General features: G+C 37.5%; 1 protein-coding gene across 2 annotated transcripts in view; it reads right to left on the bottom strand.

Annotated features, from left to right (window-relative positions):
* Positions 1-279: 279 nt before the first annotated feature.
* Positions 280-19,765, bottom strand: part of SMG1 (SMG1 nonsense mediated mRNA decay associated PI3K related kinase) — a 119,532-nt gene continuing 100,046 nt past the window's right edge. The window contains exons 45-63 of one of the 2 annotated variants that reach the window (XM_034784999.1): positions 19,046-19,264; positions 18,379-18,569; positions 17,852-18,024; positions 17,344-17,623; positions 15,760-16,032; positions 14,280-14,514; positions 12,560-12,786; positions 11,890-12,040; positions 11,617-11,806; positions 10,888-11,357; positions 9,130-9,267; positions 8,552-8,704; positions 8,039-8,218; positions 7,590-7,817; positions 6,843-7,054; positions 6,526-6,632; positions 4,549-4,728; positions 4,349-4,455; positions 280-2,967 (exon numbers count right to left, since the gene is read on the bottom strand). In XM_034784999.1, coding sequence (XP_034640890.1) covers positions 2,890-2,967; positions 4,349-4,455; positions 4,549-4,728; positions 6,526-6,632; positions 6,843-7,054; positions 7,590-7,817; positions 8,039-8,218; positions 8,552-8,704; positions 9,130-9,267; positions 10,888-11,357; positions 11,617-11,806; positions 11,890-12,040; positions 12,560-12,786; positions 14,280-14,514; positions 15,760-16,032; positions 17,344-17,623; positions 17,852-18,024; positions 18,379-18,569; positions 19,046-19,264 — 3,792 coding nt within the window. In that variant the 3' untranslated portion in view covers positions 280-2,889. Of the gene's footprint in view, positions 2,968-4,348; positions 4,456-4,548; positions 4,729-6,525; positions 6,633-6,842; positions 7,055-7,589; positions 7,818-8,038; positions 8,219-8,551; positions 8,705-9,129; positions 9,268-10,887; positions 11,358-11,616; positions 11,807-11,889; positions 12,041-12,559; positions 12,787-14,279; positions 14,515-15,759; positions 16,033-17,343; positions 17,624-17,851; positions 18,025-18,378; positions 18,570-19,045; positions 19,265-19,765 lie in introns of those variants that run through there. The other variant, XM_034785001.1, reaches the window with a different exon arrangement.

The raw sequence follows: 19,765 nt of genomic DNA, 5'->3' as shown, positions 1-19,765 counted from the left end.
AAAGTTACACATATGCTTAATTCTAAAGGCCTAAATTTGGCACTTGCTGGCCATTTAAGATGATTTTGTTCCTCTCCCTACACCTTACAAAAACAAAAGTCTTGCGTCTGATGAAGTGGGCATTCACCCACGAAAGCTTATGCTCCAATACTTCTGTTAGTCTTAAAGGTGCCACGGGACCCTCTGTTGCTTTTTACAGATTCAGATTAACACGGCTACCCCTCTGATACTTGACAAAAGTAATTTAGAATACCATACAAGGAAACTAAGAATACAAGCTGATTTTCTTTTTAAACTTTATTCAGTTAGGCAGTAAAGAACCCATCTCCACACAAGCGTTTCATTTCTGGATAGCAGAGGTATAATACATGAGCCACAGGTGAGTGCATTAACCCTCCCCTCCCCCAGCTTCCAAGAAATAAAACAGCATGTATAATACAGTCTTATTACTATGGTGCTCCAATACAGATTGTTTGTAAGGTTATTTGAAAGTGGCGAAAAAGTAAAATGGACTAACAGCATGAGTGTCTGGTTAGGCATATGAATTTTCTTTGCTTGCAACATTCAAACACTATTTCTTGCAATACATGTCATGGCAGAGGGTTTCGAAAGCATTGATATTGGAATGCATTTGTCATGAGTATCAATAAACATATAGCCTGTCACTTCCCTACACCTAGTCAGGCAATCAGAATGCAAAAAAGGCCATAGTTTTGTTGGAATATCTTACACTTGAAGAGTATGTCCATGAAAGATTGGCAAAAGGAGAGTGAACGCAGATCTACCTAGGACCTACTGAGAAGGCAGAACAGGTAACAGGTAAATATGCAAAATAATGTATGTTCTTCTGTTACTAATGCCTGTTGTTAATGTGTGTTATTTGATAATCACTACTCTCGCTAAAGGCCAAGCTCTCCATTCACATAAGTGCAACTCTAGTAACATCAATGAAAATTGTGTCAGCTCATGCAAGTGGTGAACTTGGCGCAAGATATTTAATTATGATTAAGTTCAGATTTAAAAAAAAATATTTTGGGTAGCTCAGTATTTAAAGTGTTTTTACTCTGAAAAGTGGCTAAAATGGCACAAGTTCCAAGTGGCTAAAATGGAATTCCAAGTTTATCATCTTTCAATGGCTTTTATATCAAATTTGCTAAGTTTACAAATAGAGAAATGATTTTTACACCTGCCCGCCCTGCAAATTCATCTGGGATCAGAGAGTCAAGCAATGTGCTTTCTGTCTTGGACATCACCACTAGTAAGAGATTCTGTAATTGGAACAGAATTGTGCTAAGTGCATGAGCCACAAAGAGAACCAGCTCATCTCTTCCATAGTATGGCACAGTCCATATAGTCTAAAGAATAAAACAGTGGAAAAAATATTTTAGTCAATAGGCAGATATGAGACAGTACAAACTGGAAGTAGATCTGTTAAATAGATGCCATTTTTATAGAAACTTTTCTGATCATAACCACACTGAGTGCAAAGCTGAATTTAAGAAAATCTTGATGGTAAGAAATTAACTATCAATGCATTATTGAACAACCATCTACTGAAGTCATATGGCAAAGCAAAAATTACTTTGCACAAATCTTTTCAAATGAGTTGAACAAAAATTGGATAGTCCTTCATTTTAATATTATATGTATAGGTCCTGAAAACCCCAGTAAACTGAAGCACAATAATTTACAAGTGTAAATTAAAGTATTAAGAAGGTGAATTAAAAAGCATATCACTCTACCTCCACCAGAATATCACTTTATTGTTTATCTGTCATCAACAATGTAAAACTCTACTAGATACTCTATCCTGGTTTTAAAAAAGGTAAAGATTACATTGGATTAGCTACATTTTACCAAAGAAACTACAGCAATCACAGTAGAATGAGATTTGAGGGACAATTCTGAATTACAAAAAAGTGTACACTGCAAGCAGAGGGAAGTGCACATTAAATCAAATGCCTGCTAGATTCATTACTTTTAAATGCACAGTGACAATCTTGAGAAACTGTACATGATAAAAATCACAGAAATGATTTTAAAGTAACCAAAATTACATTTTGCATTTGATCAGCCAACTCAGAAATAATCAATGAATGTTCAATATTTTCAGTGCTTTTGGAAAATTTCCTGTTTACCAAACAAAAATTATGTTGTTAATTTGACTAAACTGTGAAATACAAGGATTGAAATAAAAAGTATATTGGAAGTACACCTAAACTACAAGAATAAGCCAAGGGGATGGGACAAGGGGGGGAAAAAGGGGAAGACACAAAGGCTTTTTCTTCTATCTCAGAAGTTCTTCCAATGTAGTGTGTATCTGATACAGCTCTTTGTTTTCAGTCCATTTCTGAAGTTCATATCTTGTAGCCTTTTTTATACTAACTGGTCAACTCAACCAGCACTGTTGCCAACCAACAAGAGTAACAAGAATCTAAATGCATCAAATCTTCCTTTGCTGTGATTTCTTCTCGGCCCCATTTTTCTGTTTTTCTTTGAACAGGGTTTGATGTTTCCTGAATTGTTCACAGGGTCAGGTGGAATTGAGTCCCAATCACTCTGCGGTTTGTAGCATTCCGATTTCTTTTCTGCAGCTAACCCCCGGACACGTTTGCAGTTCTTCTGTAGCAGAAAGACAACCGTGTTGTTCAGGCGGTGAGCTTTCACCCTTGACCCTGGGGGGTTGCAGACCATTGTGTTTAGCATATCCCTGAGTGCAGCTATCCTGCAGGATTCACTTCCCAGTGCACCGAGATTTCCTAGGTTTCCTCAGATTAAGCCCCAGTATGCATCACCACCGGCTGTGGTGCAGCTATGGATGCCTGAGGCCGAGTTGATTCTGGTGGATGTCTGACCTTGCTGAACCAGACTGATCTGCTTTCTTCCTATTCATACCCAGGCTGTCCAACCTTCATACAGCTGAGCCAAGTTATCTAGATTAGTTGCTTCCTTAATCACAAAGTCAACCTATTAAAGAGACAAATAAATAAAAGCTATTAAAATTAGTGCAACTGAATGCATTTTCAAATCATAGTTAACTGATAAAAGTACTTGCTGACTAGGCCTTAACATTTAGAAACTTTTGTAGTGAATTTCTAAGTAAACGTTAAATATTCAATTAATTTATTTATACAAATCTACATAAGAACAGCCATACAGGGTCAGACCAATGCTCCATCTAGCCCACTATCTTGTCTTCCGACAGTAGCCAATGCCAGATGCTTCGTAAGGAATTAACAGAACAGGCAATCACTGAATGATCCATCCTCTGTCGTTCACTCCCAGCTTACGGCAGTCAGAGGCTAGGGACACTCAGAGCATGGTGTTGCATCCCTGATCACCTTGGCTAATAGTCATTGATGGACCGATCCTCCATGAACTTATCTAATTCTGTTTTGAATCCTGCTACAGCTTTGGCCTTCACAACATCCCCTGGAAACAAGTTCCTCAGATTGACTGTGTTGTGTGAAGTACTTCCTTTTGTTTGTTTTAAACCTGCTGCCTATTAAACAGTTTCAGAAAAGGAAAGACCAAGTATCCTCTTTAAAGCCCCAGTGCTGCAAATATTTAAGAACATGCTCATATATACATAAATTATATAGCCAGATATGATCATTACAAGCATCTAGCACCTCCTGCATAGCAGGCAATAGGACTTCCTTGAATTCCTGTTTGAACTAGATAGGTGCCATTGACTTGCGTGTGTAAAATTAAGCATTTCTTTGTAATGCTGAAATTCACAGGGAAATTATGCCCTTTGTGTTACTTATTAAAGACAGGGAGTTGCAAAGGTATGCACAAAAGGCAACAATTCTGATGCATGAAAAAAGGAATACAATATAGTTCACACTTAGTTGTGTTGGCTCTGCAGAGCTAACAAGAATGAGAACTTTGGGTCACTAAAGTAAATATTATATATATATATATGACAGTTTTTACTGAACACCCTGCTGCCTAAATAGAATATTACAGATGCACTTTACACCAGAGCCTCCCTACTTTGCAGTGACTCTCTGCATATATGGCTTAAATTTGCACTGGGTGCTTTTGCTCCCACACTGTCTTGCAAAGGCACGTCTAATTTGTTATCACATGCCCCTCTTCCTGCTCTCCCAACTAGCTCTAGTGTAGCAATACTGCTTCCCATTCTATCCCTCCCACTGACCCTCTTTTCCATAAAACAACCAGGACAGAGCACAATATTCCAATGTGGATTAACCAATTCTGAGACCACTCACTGTAGTTTTGCAGTCAAGCTTTAACAAAAGATAAACAAGGAAATTGATAATTTATTGACAAATATTGTTAACAAGGACTGTTACTTAAACTTTTACCAAGTTCAACTCACCTGTTCAGCAACAGACATTCTCCTGTTGGGATCCACATCTCGGCCCTCTAACTTGGCTTTGACTCGCTTCCACACACTAACTGCATATGAATTCCTTTCTTGCACAGCTAAAAATGCAAATTCAAACAATCAGCTACATGTAACAGTACATACAGAAGCACATTAACACATTTTACAACAATTTTTACTCCACTATTTACCCTTTCCTGTTTTAGGGTCCCTGACGGCCTTTTTAGGACTACAGGCAACACTTTTGCCAGTTCCTGGAACTGTGCTCGGAGGCGTATCTGCTGACGTAGCAAGATTTTTCTGAATTGGCTTTCTTGCATTCTGCGACATGACCTCTGGCTGGGTCTTCTGTCCTGTATTGCTACGCACTGCTGTAAAGACAATGTTTAATCATTTGAGCAACAGAATGGAGAAAAGTATTACTAAAACTGATTTGTTTTTACATTCAAATTTAAATGTAAAAATTAACATTATATATATATTTCCTCTTATTTAGAAACAGGTCATTAACTTCCTAGTTCTCTAAAACAAGTTCCTGGGAGATGATTAGCAGCCAAGGTATTCCCATTAGTAACTAGCATATGAATGAATAAGCAAATTCAACTCCATGGTCCTGGGATTTGGATTCCTGACATGAAATAGATTTTTTTTTTAATTTGTACATTGGCCTTTTCATCCCACCCACAAATCCTGTCCAACTACTGAACAGCTGCATTAGCCTCGGCATATTGCTCTCTTCTGCCCCTTAAACCTCTGATTCTGCCTTCTTCATCTCCTCTCTCCAGCTACTCTGACCTTTCCCTCCTCCCCTTTTTCTTCTGCACCCAGCCTGCAGCTACCTGTCTCTCAAGGCAGCTTCACCTTTACTAGCTAAGTAGATTACTGGCCTTTTGGTTTTCCATCCACCTTTTCTCCATATGCTCCTCTACCCCACAGGCCTGAGGAGAACGTGGCACTCCAGAAACTTTTCTTAACCGGGCCATTTGTGTGACAGCCTGGTCTGAGTTGCTTGAGGTCATCTCCATAGGCCTACAGCACACACACCTGCTGTGCATGTACGTTACTATTGAACTGCGTGTGCAGAATGGACTGAAGGAAGCTATATGGTTTACAAGGTAGATCAATGTTAATGTTCAAAAAACACATCCTTTAGTACAGAATTTGTCATGCTTATTTTCAGCCCTGACAAAAATTTGGAAAGTCTGAATGAAAATTCCATCAGCTATTTAAAAAGTGTCCTTTCAGACTAACAGTTCAAACTGAGTTTGGATACAACTAATATTTTTAATTAAAACTTGGTATATACACACACATGTAGTCTGTGAAAAATACCTGTTTCACCAAGTTTGATTTTTTTCTCTTTGAGAAATAGGTGTAGTAAGTGTGCCAAAACAGTACACTGTAGAGATTTCATCCTTTATTTTTCTATATATGCACACACATCTGACAGCCACACTCAGCATTTCAATACATACACAAATGCATGATCCTACCACAGCTCTTTTTTCTTCTGCTCCCCAGACTTCCTCATTTCTGCTCCCATTTTACTTCCCCACCTCACAAAACTAAACCAGAATATTTTTTTGTTTTGTAAACCATGTATTTATATGAAGTTAAAAGATTCCACTGCCTCAACTGTTGTGAGGAACTTACGCAAGCTATTCCTATTATCAATAGGAGTTAGAATGTAAACTCGCCCCAAGTACTGATTTTACAATAAACCCCTACATGGTAATTTGTAAATTCAGATGTTTTAAAATTAATCTCGACCCTTTAAAAATTGGATTGATGAATTCAGATGTGAGGCTATTTAACAAAGCAAAGCACCACTAACTCGTTCTTTGTTCATAAGGTATCCGGAGGGTTCCAAACTAACAGGTTCTGGTGCATTTACAGTATATTTGATATGGAGCATGAAGCACAACAAGGAGTATAAAAAAAATTAATACATTTTCTGGGATTTGTGGTTTGAAGTAGAGGCTACTTTATGTTTATATCAATTTTTCAATTTTACAGTATATTTTTATTTAAGAAAAGGGACACGCTCACAAACTAACTCACTGGTTACATTTGCAGTAAATTTTATAAAGCAATTTTTGTTTTTTGCTAAAAAAAATTTGCTGCTAAAAAATCCATCATGTTTGATTTGATACTTTCCCAAATGTTACCTGCAGCAAAGGTTGGCTGATATGTAGCAGTTGATGTTGGGCTTGAACATTCATTTGATGTATCCGTGACTAAGGGTGATGCAAAACTCACTAGATTATTGTAGACACTAGGAAACATAATAAAGTCCATAAATAATTTATACATTCAGCTATAGTATGTTACTTGAAAATCCCAAATGAAAACCTGAGTAAAAATGAAGTGAAATTCTGCAAATAGATTGGGAAAGAATTAGAATGGTATGTGTGTGTCTGGTTTTATTTACATATGTAAACAGAAAAGAAAATTCTCTACAACCATACAGAAGATATAGCTTTACCTTTGACTCTGTGTTTTGAGTTCTTTCAGGGTGGGAGTTATTTCCTGCAGCATTTCAACATGCTCCTGATTGCGGACCTGACCCATAGCTTGAACTAATGTAAACAAAACTGTCTGAATATTGTCTTGCCATGATTTATATTCACCCAAGAACTGCCTAACACTATTCTCATAGGGAACATCTTCACCATCTGCAAGAGCGGCTTCTTCATCCTATAAACAAAGAAACTAGGTGTTAAGATTCACGTTTGCTTTGTTCTGCATCATAGAAAAGCTTAGCAGTTGCCCTGCTTCTACAGCCTTTGATGGGTTTTCCTATGAACACCACTTACATAAGTGACTGTAATTTCAATAGAAGAAAAATTTTCTTAAGATTTCTCTAACTTGAAAAGGAAATGTCGGATATGTACAAAATTTGTAAAAGGTTTGTGTGAGCGTGTGGATTAAAACAGAAACTGGGACATGCGTACAAGAAAGGCAAGCCTTAGGTCTACCAATATCTGATCAACCTGTATCACTCTGACCTGATACTGAACCCCTTTACTCAATATACCCTTGTGTAAAATTTCTTTGATCTCCAAGTGTTAATCAGTTCAACCCTATGTACATGAGCAGGAATCGCCATTATTAAATATTTAATTTTAGGGAATACTATGAGGTAGCTTATCATGAATACCCTGGTAATTTTTTTTCCCTTGAACACTTGGTAGGTCTTCTATAACAAAACAATAGAAGTTTTGGGCATTACCTTTGCCATGGCTTTCAGCAGATGTTTGACGTCTCCAAGTTGTCTGTTGTGACCAGTGAGCACAGTTTTAATACTATCAACCAGATTCTGAATTGTTTCACAAACTGTTTCTATCTGTTGTTCTTTCTCTGTTTGCACTGCCCTCTGTGTAGACATGTCCTGGGTTAGTTGTTTGTGAGCTGAAAGAAGCCATTCAGAGCTACCGATAGGATGTTCAAGATTGGTGCCCTGAAAAAAAGAAAATTTTAAGCTCTATCTAGACAGAATAATTTAATATACAAGTACTTCCATTTTATGTTTACTGCTAAACGGATTTAACCCAATACGCTTTCCTTGCTAAAACAAGCACACAAAACTAATAAGAAGTGAAAATAAAGTGGAGAAGCCATTCATAAGTTTGGTAATTATGTTGTATTTTACAATCCATCTCCCCCATCAACTTTACTCACCACTCTCTGAAGTAAACGTAGCTCCAGGTCAGAGACTGAACTGTTAAATTGTGATGCAAATGAACACATTTGTTGACAACGTTTGATAAGTTCAAATAACGCAGTATCAAGACTCAAGGCTTCTGCTGTTCTAGTGCGTAAACTTTCAAAATGAATTATGTTACTGCAGAGGAAAGTAACCTACAAAGCAGAAAAAGTGAGAACCACCCCAATTAAATTGCATATTACATCAAATAAAAACACAATGATGCTTCTAAGCTTTTATCTGCAAGTCTACTTCTAGACAAGAGCACTCAAAGCAGGCAGTAATAACAACTGTGTCAATTCATGGGCAATAACATTATATAGTTTTTTCTAATTTAAAAGCACTTGGGATAAGCTCTGGAATTCCCAAAACTAGTCAACTGCCCTTAGTGGCACCAGAGATTTTCCAAACCCTACCTTAGTAGGGCAGAACAAACTTTCCTAAATTCTCAAATAAACCAACACTAATCAATGAAATAGCTTTAGTACCTGACTTGCTCTTTGACTTTCTTTAAGGACAAGGTTTCTTCTTTCAGCAATAGTGGCATCAAAATCTTGTAGGACTGGGGCCAATGCAGGATTGGCACCTCCTGCCCATTTCAAACGCTGCTCAATGCTGGCTTCAAGTGCTGCTAGCTTCTCCTAGATTGAGAAAATGATGCTGAATCAAAAAACTGCAAAAAATAAAGACTTTTTTTTTTTTAAACCACTCTACCCATGGAACTATCCTTCCTCTTGAAGGATAAGTGTCTCAGCCTTCAGGAGAAGGATTCTTTGTATATCTGGGTATTTAGTCATGGAGCAAATTTTCTGCCATCCCAAGCAGAGAATGCTGTGTCTGCTGAGGCAGAGGGATGAAGTAATGGAATACTACGCAAAAGGTGGGACAAAGAAAGGCAACTCAGACTAACAAGTTCACATAAAAGATGTTAGCTCACAATGGCTAATATCCAGAATCATAGTGATCAAGAGGTGGACACTTTTGGAATGTGTGGACTGCGTTAGTACAAGGAGAAAGAATTCACATTTATGCATGCTGCAAAAACACACCCAAAACAAGAAAATACCTGAACTGTTCCAATTGAAGCTTCGATCTGGCTGAGCGTATGAAGTTTCTTTTTCATGCTGGCTAAAATTGCAGAACGGGGTGGAGGAGTAATGGACATGGCTTGTGGGCGACTGATAAGGAGATCTTCATGCTGCCACTTTTTCAGAAAAATATTTGTATTGAAGTTTATATCATTTCTTTCAAAAATGTTAAACTTTTATAAGAAGACATTAATTCTAACATTATGGTTACATTTTATATCAAGGGTATATTTATAAAGGGATAAACCATTAATAAATGGCAAATATGTTACAGATATAAGCAGCAGGCATCATAGATAGTTATAAACATCAGTAGGTGATACAGATGGTTATAAGCCATGGATATAAATAATGTACTGCCCTGTTGGACTAAATTGATTAACCATTTATTATTAACCCTTCAGAAAATATATATATGTACCCTTAATCTAAAGAAAAAGGGATTATACTTTATACTTGGTTTTTAACCTATCAGAGGTTAACAAACAGAATATTTGAGAAGACATCTATGAATCAGTTTAGCAATTAACATTTTAATTATTATTGCTGATTTTTAAAAACAATTCATTCACATTTAAAATAAAAAACAAGTTCCTGCTCCACTTTTCTAAAACATACAAAACATTCCAGAAAGAAGACTTATCACAAGACTACACTCAACCAAATATCTACACAGCAGAAATCATTACGGGCTTGTCTTCACATACAGCAGTGCAGGTGTGCCATTTTAGCACTTTAGTGAAGATGCTACTATGCTGATGGGAGAGCTTCACCCATTGGCAGAGTTAATCCACCTCCCCAAGAGATAGTAGCTATGTTGATGGGAGAAGCTCTCTTGTCAAGGTACCGCTGTCTACACTGAGGATTGGGTTGGTATGTCGCTCAGGGATGTGGATTTTTCACTGTGGACATTGCACTAGTTCCTCCTTTCTCAGGGGGCTGGAACGGAATTTTTCCCTCATCACCAGATTGGACAAGTGTTTTTTTTCCTACCTTCCACACAGCTGGTTTGGGGTGGGGAGAGGCTTAGTTGGGCAAACAGGAAAAGGAATTAGACTATGATGTTGCAACTCATTATGGGAGCATGGGGTGGATGTCCAGTGCAGATACTCCGTAGGGAAGGGATAGAGAGATCCGATAAAATGGATTAGTAAAGGATTTAAAGGAGATATCCTTTAAAGGAGTGGGAAAGGTGGGGGGTTGGGGCTCCTACGACTGGTACAGCAAGGAACCAAATCCCCTCCCTTTATAGCCCTCTCTTACCCCTATTCAGAGGGGGAGGTCCAAGCTGCGGGTTGGCTGAGGACCACAATGGGTAAGGGAGAGGGCTGACTGAAGCCCCCCAGGTACACACTGAAATGATTACGGCATTCCCTGCACCATACACTTGTATCTGCTGGGTACATTTACATAAGAATACATTTATGGCCTAATTAAACATCCAGTGTCTCCGGTCCTCCTGGTTTATATATATTTAGTTCCAAAACTTAAATTATAAATGGTCATGTTTGCACTCTTGAGAGCAGCTAGCTCCACAAGCTACCAGCATGCTATGCTATTCTTCCATATCTATGTATTAAATAAAATTTAAAAACTGAAAACTAAATTAAGTCTACTAAAAACCATCAACGTTCATTATACCCTCCACAAGCAATATGCATTTTATGTGCCTGCATGACACAACTGAAGCATATTTTTAGATGAACAATTTTGGAAAGAGTTTACATATGGTTTACCTGGAACATGGCAATATGCAATTGCACCCTCTGAAGGCTAGTCTTGCAAGAAGAAATACTGGTTTCAAGTCTGCGCACTAAATCATGTTTCTTCCATGCTGTGTCATATGAACTGGCCAATACTGTTGCCCTGTTCATGACCAACTGTGAGAACTTGCCGATTTGGATATTGTGTTCTACAGCTTTCTTACACAGGTCATCCACAGAAACTTTGCTTTCTGCTCCAAAGTCCTTAGCTTCTACTTGAGCAATGATATCCACACCCAGAGCACTGATGAAACTGCACAGAGTAAGCCCCAAGGCTTGATTTGGAAGGCCAATTAAAAGCTGTCTCACAAAATCTGCTGTAAATGCCTTTATAGGTTTGGCCATTTGGTCTTCACTAAAACAAGAATTTCTATAAAGGGCTTTCACATTGACAATTTGCACAGGTCCATTTACTGTGTTCTGATCTTCAAGTGAACTTGCTCCTTTAAAAAATAAACAATATTTCATATAAACATTTGTATATCTAGAAAAATTTCATTTATTTTCTGTACAGACAGCAATGTTATTACATGACAGAATTTACATTTATTTTCTCGGCACTAGCATCTTAAAATATGTAAGTTACAGAACTACAGATTAGTTTCATTCTGTACTCATATCACAGGTAAAGTGGTGGAGAGCAGGGAGGTTTCCTATTGCTATGAAACAAAAATGGTTTCTTTTACATTAATGCATATTTACCTGACAAAGTTTTAGAAAATGTACCACAGAGTCTGAAAAATTCTTTAATTGTCTGTAGTCTCTTTAGAAAGAAAATCTCCTCTAGAACTTGTCGATTATCATCATCATCAAAGAAATTAACTTGAGTGCTCCGGGCTTCCCTGATTATATCAATCTTACGCCAAGCGACAGGTATTTCCATCTTGTTTAGCTGAATGGAAGTAAGGAAAGAATTATTTTCTTGTTTTATAAATGTCTTATGCCTCAAGGATATTTTGAAATATAAAGCCATACCTTTTCAATTAACAAGCCAAATGCAGTTTCTACTTGGGCAAACATTCCATCAAATGCAACCAAAAGCATCTGACCAGCTGACATTTTTGGAGTTTCATCAACTGAACCATTTCTTGGCTGAATTAGTTCACCATACTGAGCATGAAGCATTCTAGGAAAAAAAGATAAGGGGGTTAAAAGATTTTTGGTACCAAAAATACCTATGGCCACTGGTGATTCTATCTGACCAGGAAGTCTTTTGCAGAAAACTCATTCAAACCGTGGCTGCTGCAGGTACTGCAAAAATTATGAATTCCTCACTCCAGTTCACAGCCTTCTCAGATTTTAGAGACACTTGCTCTCCTGAAATCTCCTCTCTCCATATTTTCCTAAGCTTTTCTTTTAAAATGTCTGGCTAAAAGAATGGTCTTGTGTTGCCTATAAACTTTGGGAAATACCCCAGATATCAAATGCATCGTAAGGTCTAATTTACGATGATTAAAATATAAAAGTTTTCATAATCTCACATTTATACTCATTTTACTATTAAAAACTAAGTATTATCCATTGTTAGGTGACATATGTAACAAATAATCAAATTAAAGACAAACCAAGAATTGGATACGGTGGGTTAGAATATGGCAAAACATGTTGACTTTGAACTAAAGGAAACACACACAAAACTATTTACCTTGCAACATCAATGTAATGAGTATGTGTTTCTTCTTCTAGCCCCATAGCCGTATTTCTTAAATAGGCCTGAAGAGATTCAACCAGCGTTTGCAAAGGGACTCCATCAGTTGTTTGTTCAATAAGATTGTCCAGTTCATGAAGCATACTTTCTAAAGTGTACTCTCCTTTCATTAAACACCTAAGAGCTTCTGGAAAAATGATCTGTCTGAAGTTTGAGTTCAATTCCTGTCAGAAGTATGCAAGAAGAAGAAAAAAAATAGCGTCCTCCCTTTTTAGGTGTCATATGCAATGCCTTATTTATTTTATTATTATGCCACCTACAGTAAAGGTTGTTTGAAGACAATAGACTATTGGCTAGCAAAAGGATCAGAAACTTGCTTCAAATATTTTATCGTATAAATTGAGAATAGGAAGCCCTGTAACTTTGAGTGTAGCTGTTTTAAACCTAAACCAATGGCACTGTACATAAACCAAAGGGTTTTACAACATTAAGTAGTGAAGGCAGTATCTTAGAGAAAGGGTCTTGTTGCCCACCTTGTCACCTTTTCATGACTTATGCAGATTACCTAGTCTCCCACTGATGAGTGAACCACCACCCTGTAGCAAATAACCATTTTTTATATGGAAAAATAATTGGAAAACATTTAAAGTAGACTTAGATTATCTGACTGCTGTTTAGCAACTAGAAATGAGTTAAAGCACTACAAGGACTAACTGCAAGTGCTCTGCAGATGACTGGTGGTACAGAGACTTCATTTTGAGAACCACTATTTTCACTAAGCAGAATGCATCAGAGGGCTACAGCAGGTTGTGCAAGGTATCAGCCAGTGCCCTCCATCTCCAAAACAAGACAACAAGATGCACCAAAAGGAAGGTTAGTTAGCTTAGTTTCGTAAGATTTTCAAGTCTCATCCAAGAACTCAAAAGGAAATATGGCCTTATTTGTGTGCAGTGCAATTAAGTTATATACATGCTTCTGAAACACAGGTTAATAATATAATAGCACCTTTCTCCAGAGACTCTCAAAGCCCTTTATAAAGATGGGTAAAGAGTGCTTTTGAAAAGTGACTCAGGAGCACGAAAATCCTCAAAAAAAATAACAGTCACACCTGTCATAGTCAAATGGATGGCTGGTGAAAATCAAGTAATTGGTCCATATGATTCAGAGTTGCCTTTAAAGTCAAAAGTTTCTATCAGTGAGCACTCTTCTGTGGGTAAAATTAAGATAGTTCATTTCCCCCCCTCCCATGTCAGGGAAATGAGGCCTGTAAAGTATTCCTTTAGCGTGTTTCAAACAGGTTTTTTTTTGGGGGGGGGGGGAATTAAAGCTAGAAATAAATAGAAATGAAAAATTTTAAACACTATTTGGAAACCTTTTTGGACTCCCAGTGATAGGGAATAATATGAAATAACAGCAAGACATGGAGCTGTTATTTTGACTAATTTGTTACTATCTCCATCTTCTATATCTCATTAATAAATAGTAACTTTTTTCAAAATTCTGGGTTGCATTAATAGTTTGTTTTAGTCATTTAAATATTAAGTAATTATAGTAAATGTAATAGGTTGAGAGTCAGGGAATAAATGGGATAAAAGACTTCTGGTAATAATGTAAAATAATTATAAATACTTTTTTAGGAGAATTTCTGGAACACAACAAACTATATGGCTTCACCGATGTCTTTGGAAAAAACCAATCGCATAAAAGTACACTTCACCTGAAGTGAGATGTAAACTCCATTAGCTAAGTGAACTGCTTCTGATGCTTCAATTGGGTTTGGAATGTCCAAGTCCTGTGGGACCAGATGACATTGCTTCAATAACTGCACGAGGCATGTAACATTCCCACTCATGCTACATAGCTCCTCCAAGAACCAGGCTCCATCCCTTGAAGTCAAATCAACCAGTTGCTCTCCAGCACTAGATGCGGCACCTTCCATCATTAGGTTACGTCTAAATGAAGCAATGGTTTTGTTAAACAAGTAAAAGGACATGTGCTAATGCATATTAAGTTTACTTTGCTACCACTTAAATTGATAAGCTAGCCATAAAAACATGGAATGGAACTGATCTTAAAAAAGGCAACATATTTTATAGTATATTCTAGGCAATATGATAATTTAGATTTCTAATACTAATATTAAATTGACTTTGATTAGAAAATCATATTAAAATTTACATATTAATAGCAATAACTCAAGTGTAAAAAAATTACCTTTTTTTGGCCAAAACATGAATATAAAGTCATCTGTGATGACCTGGGAAAATGTCTGTTATATTTCTTATGAATACTGTGTGACTGTTTCCCTGTTGTATGACAGTTTCCCAGCAACTGTGTATTGCTGCCTGCCTAAATGCATAGAGTGAAATCAAAGGAGGCTGTAAAAGGGTTTCTGAGGAGTCAGGTAAGAAAGGGAAAACAATGACACAGATAAGACAGTCTCTTAGGTAGGCAGCTGCAAGGGAACTAAGATAACAGTGGCTGGGCCATCAAGTGTGGTGGTGTGGGGAAGGACCACCTAGCTGGATCCATCCGGGCTATGATGTTTTACTCTTCCAAAGTTAAACGGGGATCAAAGGAGAACCTGAAAGATCAGAAAATCCTGACCAGTTTAAAAGGTGCTTCTGGCAGGAAAGTAGGGGGAAGTGGTCAGAGAGGCTGGTCAGGATGTGACAGTGAAAAGGCTGACAGTGACTGACATTCAGGGACTGGGGGGAAAAGCTGCAAGCAGGACAGACTTTTCACCCACCTCAGAGATGGGGAATAAGCCAGACTCACCTGAGCCATGGATAAAGAGGTTAAAAGCTTAGGTAAGGAAATATGCATGTAGGTTTCTTATTTTAAATCCACTTCTCTAAGTACTGGGTATCCTTGGGAAAAATAAATCATGCTCTTTTTTAATCAGCTGTTTCTGCATCACTGCATCACACGCATACAGTCTCAGGCTCCCAAAAGGGAAACCTTGCAGTATCCAACCCCAGCTAGCTCTCCTGAATTAGTCACAATTGGTAGCCAGGGGGCTGTAACCCAGAGACAGTGGTTGGATCACAAGACCCGACCACAAAAAGAAGTAGAGGCACAGGCCTGGAACTTGAAAGGGTACAATAAGGGGGCTGGAAAAGGGTCTCATAGGGGGCACCCTATCCAGGGACCATGAGATCAACTACCTATAGTATATTGTATAACACACTGCTCACCTTGTAAGGGTGCAAAGAGCAGATATAATAACACTTGCTAGGCTCAATGACCCCTCCTCTCCATTTTCATGTAGGAAAACCTTAATGCAACGTTCAATTTCTTTCAACTGTTCCTCACAAACTGGCACAGTGACTGCTTCTTGTTTCAAACGTTCCACCTGTCTGATTAGTCTGCTGTTTATATCTGCTGCATATCTCTGAAGAGTCATTTCTGTAGCAGTTATGAATTGACATACAGTTGGAGGTGGCTGAGGAGCATACTGCATTTCATACCTGTAAAATGACAGCAAAATGACAAGTTCTCCTTTCTGAAGCTTTAACAAGCTGCATTCCATTCCCTAGGAAGAGTACTCCATATTTAAACACGAATCATCAAATATTTTGGGCCAAATTCTAGATGTGAACAAAGTGGAGGATGGCCACCCTACTTTGGCTCTTCTGTCAAATCATGGACCGATAACTCATTCAATGGCTCCTGACATGGAGTACAATAGTGCATGGACAGCTCCTGTGCAGATCATGTCTCTTGGTCAAAAAAAACGATGGCAAAACATTCACAAGATTCCCCTTCCCCACCCCTTTCTGAAAATTTTAGTTCTTTCCAACCAGTTTTAGTCTGCTGATACACAAGTGCCTGGCCCAAGTCATGATGTCCATCCAAATTCCCCCCTGGCACACAAAAAAAATCATGAGAGTTGATCTAAGCCAGGATACAAATGCAAATTAACACTGCTTTTGTTTTGAATACATCTCCTTTTATTGAGGTGGAGAGTTTAAGTTCACTTCCCCTTCATTAGCCAGAATTCGATCCTTTGTTTCCAGAACATCTCTAATACTGTAGATACATTTGGCTAGATCAATATACTCAATGCTTATTTTAACTCAAAAGAAAAAAAAGTCTTCCTTCTTTAATGTCACCTTTCAACATTCTTTAGGGAATGACTTGGCAATAAATTTAGAACAGCACTGATGTAAGTCAATGGACTTCCTATCTTTCTTGCCTTTTGAGTATAATCCAGCATTAACACTAAAATCTATTCTCAGGATCAATTGGTGGACAACAAGCCAGGAGTCTCCTAATGTCAGAAGTACAATTAACGTTAAAAACTACTAACCATGCTAAAATATCAGTTCACTGTGCTTTAGTGTTTTTCTACCGCCCATTGTTGTAGTATTTGATAACAATACCAAAATCCCTATTGGACCTCATGGAGCCTCTATCACTTCTTTTTCATGACCAAAACTCTGCTTGGTGTGGTGTAGGGTTTTGTTTTGTTTTAAACCAATTAAGATCACTTTCCTAGAGCTGTGCACAGCCATTAATCACAAAATAAAGCAACAATATTTATAGTTCTGTTTTGTCACTACATGGATGAAGCTGTGAGACCACACTTTAAAAGATGTTCTCTATTTTCTTTTTAAAACGCTGCAATAGCACCTTAAAAGGAAACACTCCTTGGAAAGACTATGGCATTTTAACATAAAACAAAACTTTAGTGTTTTACATTTCCTGCTTAAAACAAAAGTATCTTGAAAGTAGCAAGGATTAAATTACTAGGGAAATCCATTGTGCTGTCAACTTACTTCCCGTAGAGATCCTGACAACGTTCTATTGTCATGTTACAGATGAGTTCTTCCATCCACGTCTTCCACTGCTCAATTCGGTGTTTCTGAAACACAGCTTTGGGATACTGAAGAGCTACTGTTGCATAGTTATGCAACTGTTCAAGACAGCCACGTAAAACAGACCGCCTCTGTTGAAGAAGGGCACCAACCTCTCCCTCTAGCTGTTCACACTGACTGATCAAATGTGCCTGGCCAGCATTCTGCAGAAAGGCTGTTGCTGGTACATAACTTGGGGGACCTTTCAAGAAAGAGATTAAATTTTAACTATTTTCCTGTAACTATTGGTGATCACATATGTAATATGACCATAATTTAAAAATCAGATCTTTATATGTCTAAAACCAGAGTATTACAAACATACTTTTAAGTCATTTGTTAAGAAAGCATTTGGTTTTAAATACTAGTTCAATTACTTTTTCATGGATAAAAATACCAAGAGAAGGATACAATACTATTTATTTCATACCAAGGTCCATTTGGGTGCTAATTTCTTGAAGAAGACTTGCAAGTTGTGTTGCCTCTAAATTATTAAAAGCAGCTTGGTAATGTGTTATCCACTGCTCGAATTCATTCAGCTTCACTTGGATTGCTTCCTGAACAGCTCTTTGCTGTGATTGCAGCTGGGTGTGTTCAGAATACCTGAGTTATAGAAGTCACAGAATCTATTAACCGCCCTATGAGAAATATTTAATTACACTGCTCAAAGCCGTACTAACTCAATTGATCTGAAAATCTATTTTATAATTTTCATAGATTACATATTATAAAAAGTTTAAAACGAATATATTAAACACTTCTGTAAATTGTATTTGCACTGTGAGAAGAAGTTTCTCACTGCTGTCAATCTCTGGTCCGAAGTAACCATTATAAAATTAACCAATGCGCATACAGCATCTAATTCATAAAAAGCTGCAATGTGCTAACAGTGCAATATTAAACAAAGTTTTAAGATCCTCAAATAAAAGCACTGTAGAAGCACGGGTACTTCTATACCTGTGCTGCAACGTATGAGATGGGTGATCGGCTCCTTCTGCTCCTTCTAGAAATTCAATCTCTTCTAGTAATTTGCCTTGCAATTTTTCAATGTCCGTCAACTGTTCTTGCAAGCTTAGATACTCTTCTAAACTGCTGTCCAGCTTAGGAAGCACAACCAGCATTTCATCTCTGTTCTTAAACCAGTTTACCTATAAATCAAGATATAGAAATTAGAAAAATAGATGTGCTACTTATTCAAATGGATAGAGGAGGGAGTACTTCATTTCTGTGCTGCTGCTCAGCTGTAATCCATGGGTACAGGTTTCCTCAACTCTCACCGGTATTAAGCTTTTAAGATTGATCAAAATATCGATCTTGTCTCTAGGCTTCAGATTTCAACCCTGTGGCACAATGCAGGAAATTACTTTAGCACATACTTAACCTTCATGTTCTTAAAAGTTAAGCATGTTCTTAAGTGTCCTTCCTAAACAGTGATACTTTCCTAAACCTGGGCCTGAATTAGCTCAATAAAAGCTGTAAGTGTTATGCGCTTAACAAATACTATTTTCTAACATGCAAAAACTACTTTCAAATGTGAAGAATTACTATTCATGACGTGTCTAGCATTTTAAAAATGTTTTATCTGATAGTATAATGTGACATTTTACTGTAGTGACTACTTCACCTTTATCTCAGCTACTCTTGAAGAAAAGAGGCTACGAGTGATGTCTCTTTCCATCTCTCTTTTGCTCTGTTTGTTTTCAGCCTGCTGGCCACCACCACCATACACAGCGCCAGCAAATCCTGCTTCCCCTCCTGCTGTCCAGTCCACAAGAGGATCATACACAAAAGCCTCAAGCAATGTAAGCAAAGTCTCTCTCCCACGTCGCATAATATGTAGAACCTGTATTTTAATAAATGTAGTCAGGTTAAGCTATCCTCATAAAATAGGACAGTTTTTAAATACAATATAGACATTAATATTTGAATAGCTAAATAAAGCAATCCGTAACTTTCCTGAAGGTGGATATACTGAATTATAGCTGTAAGTTCAAATAGCGCTTTCTTGAGTTACAGCTACACTAGAGTTTGCATTCTAACCTTTCTTCACAAGCTCCTAACTCTTTGAAAAGATTTACTTTGGGGCTGAATTTTCCTATATTTGTCTCTGCCCAAAGCTGATTTTTCTTTTCTTATTTGTGCATAAAGAGTGCAGAGGTGGGAAGACAGAGAGAAGAAAAGTAGTAGCGAAAGAAGAGGAAAGATAATGACAACTAAGCAAAATCCCTTCAGTCATTTGAATTATGGTTGAGTAAAAAAATTCCCACTTCCCCCTTGTGTAACATATATATAATAAATAAAAATCTCACCACTTAAAAAAAACAAAAAAACAAACAAACCACAC

This window comes from Trachemys scripta, chromosome 10, assembly GCF_013100865.1.
Source record: "Trachemys scripta elegans isolate TJP31775 chromosome 10, CAS_Tse_1.0, whole genome shotgun sequence".
NCBI lineage: Eukaryota > Metazoa > Chordata > Testudines > Emydidae > Trachemys > Trachemys scripta.
The sequence above is the reverse complement of the archived record's forward strand: the minus strand, read 5'-3'. Positions and strand labels throughout refer to the sequence as shown.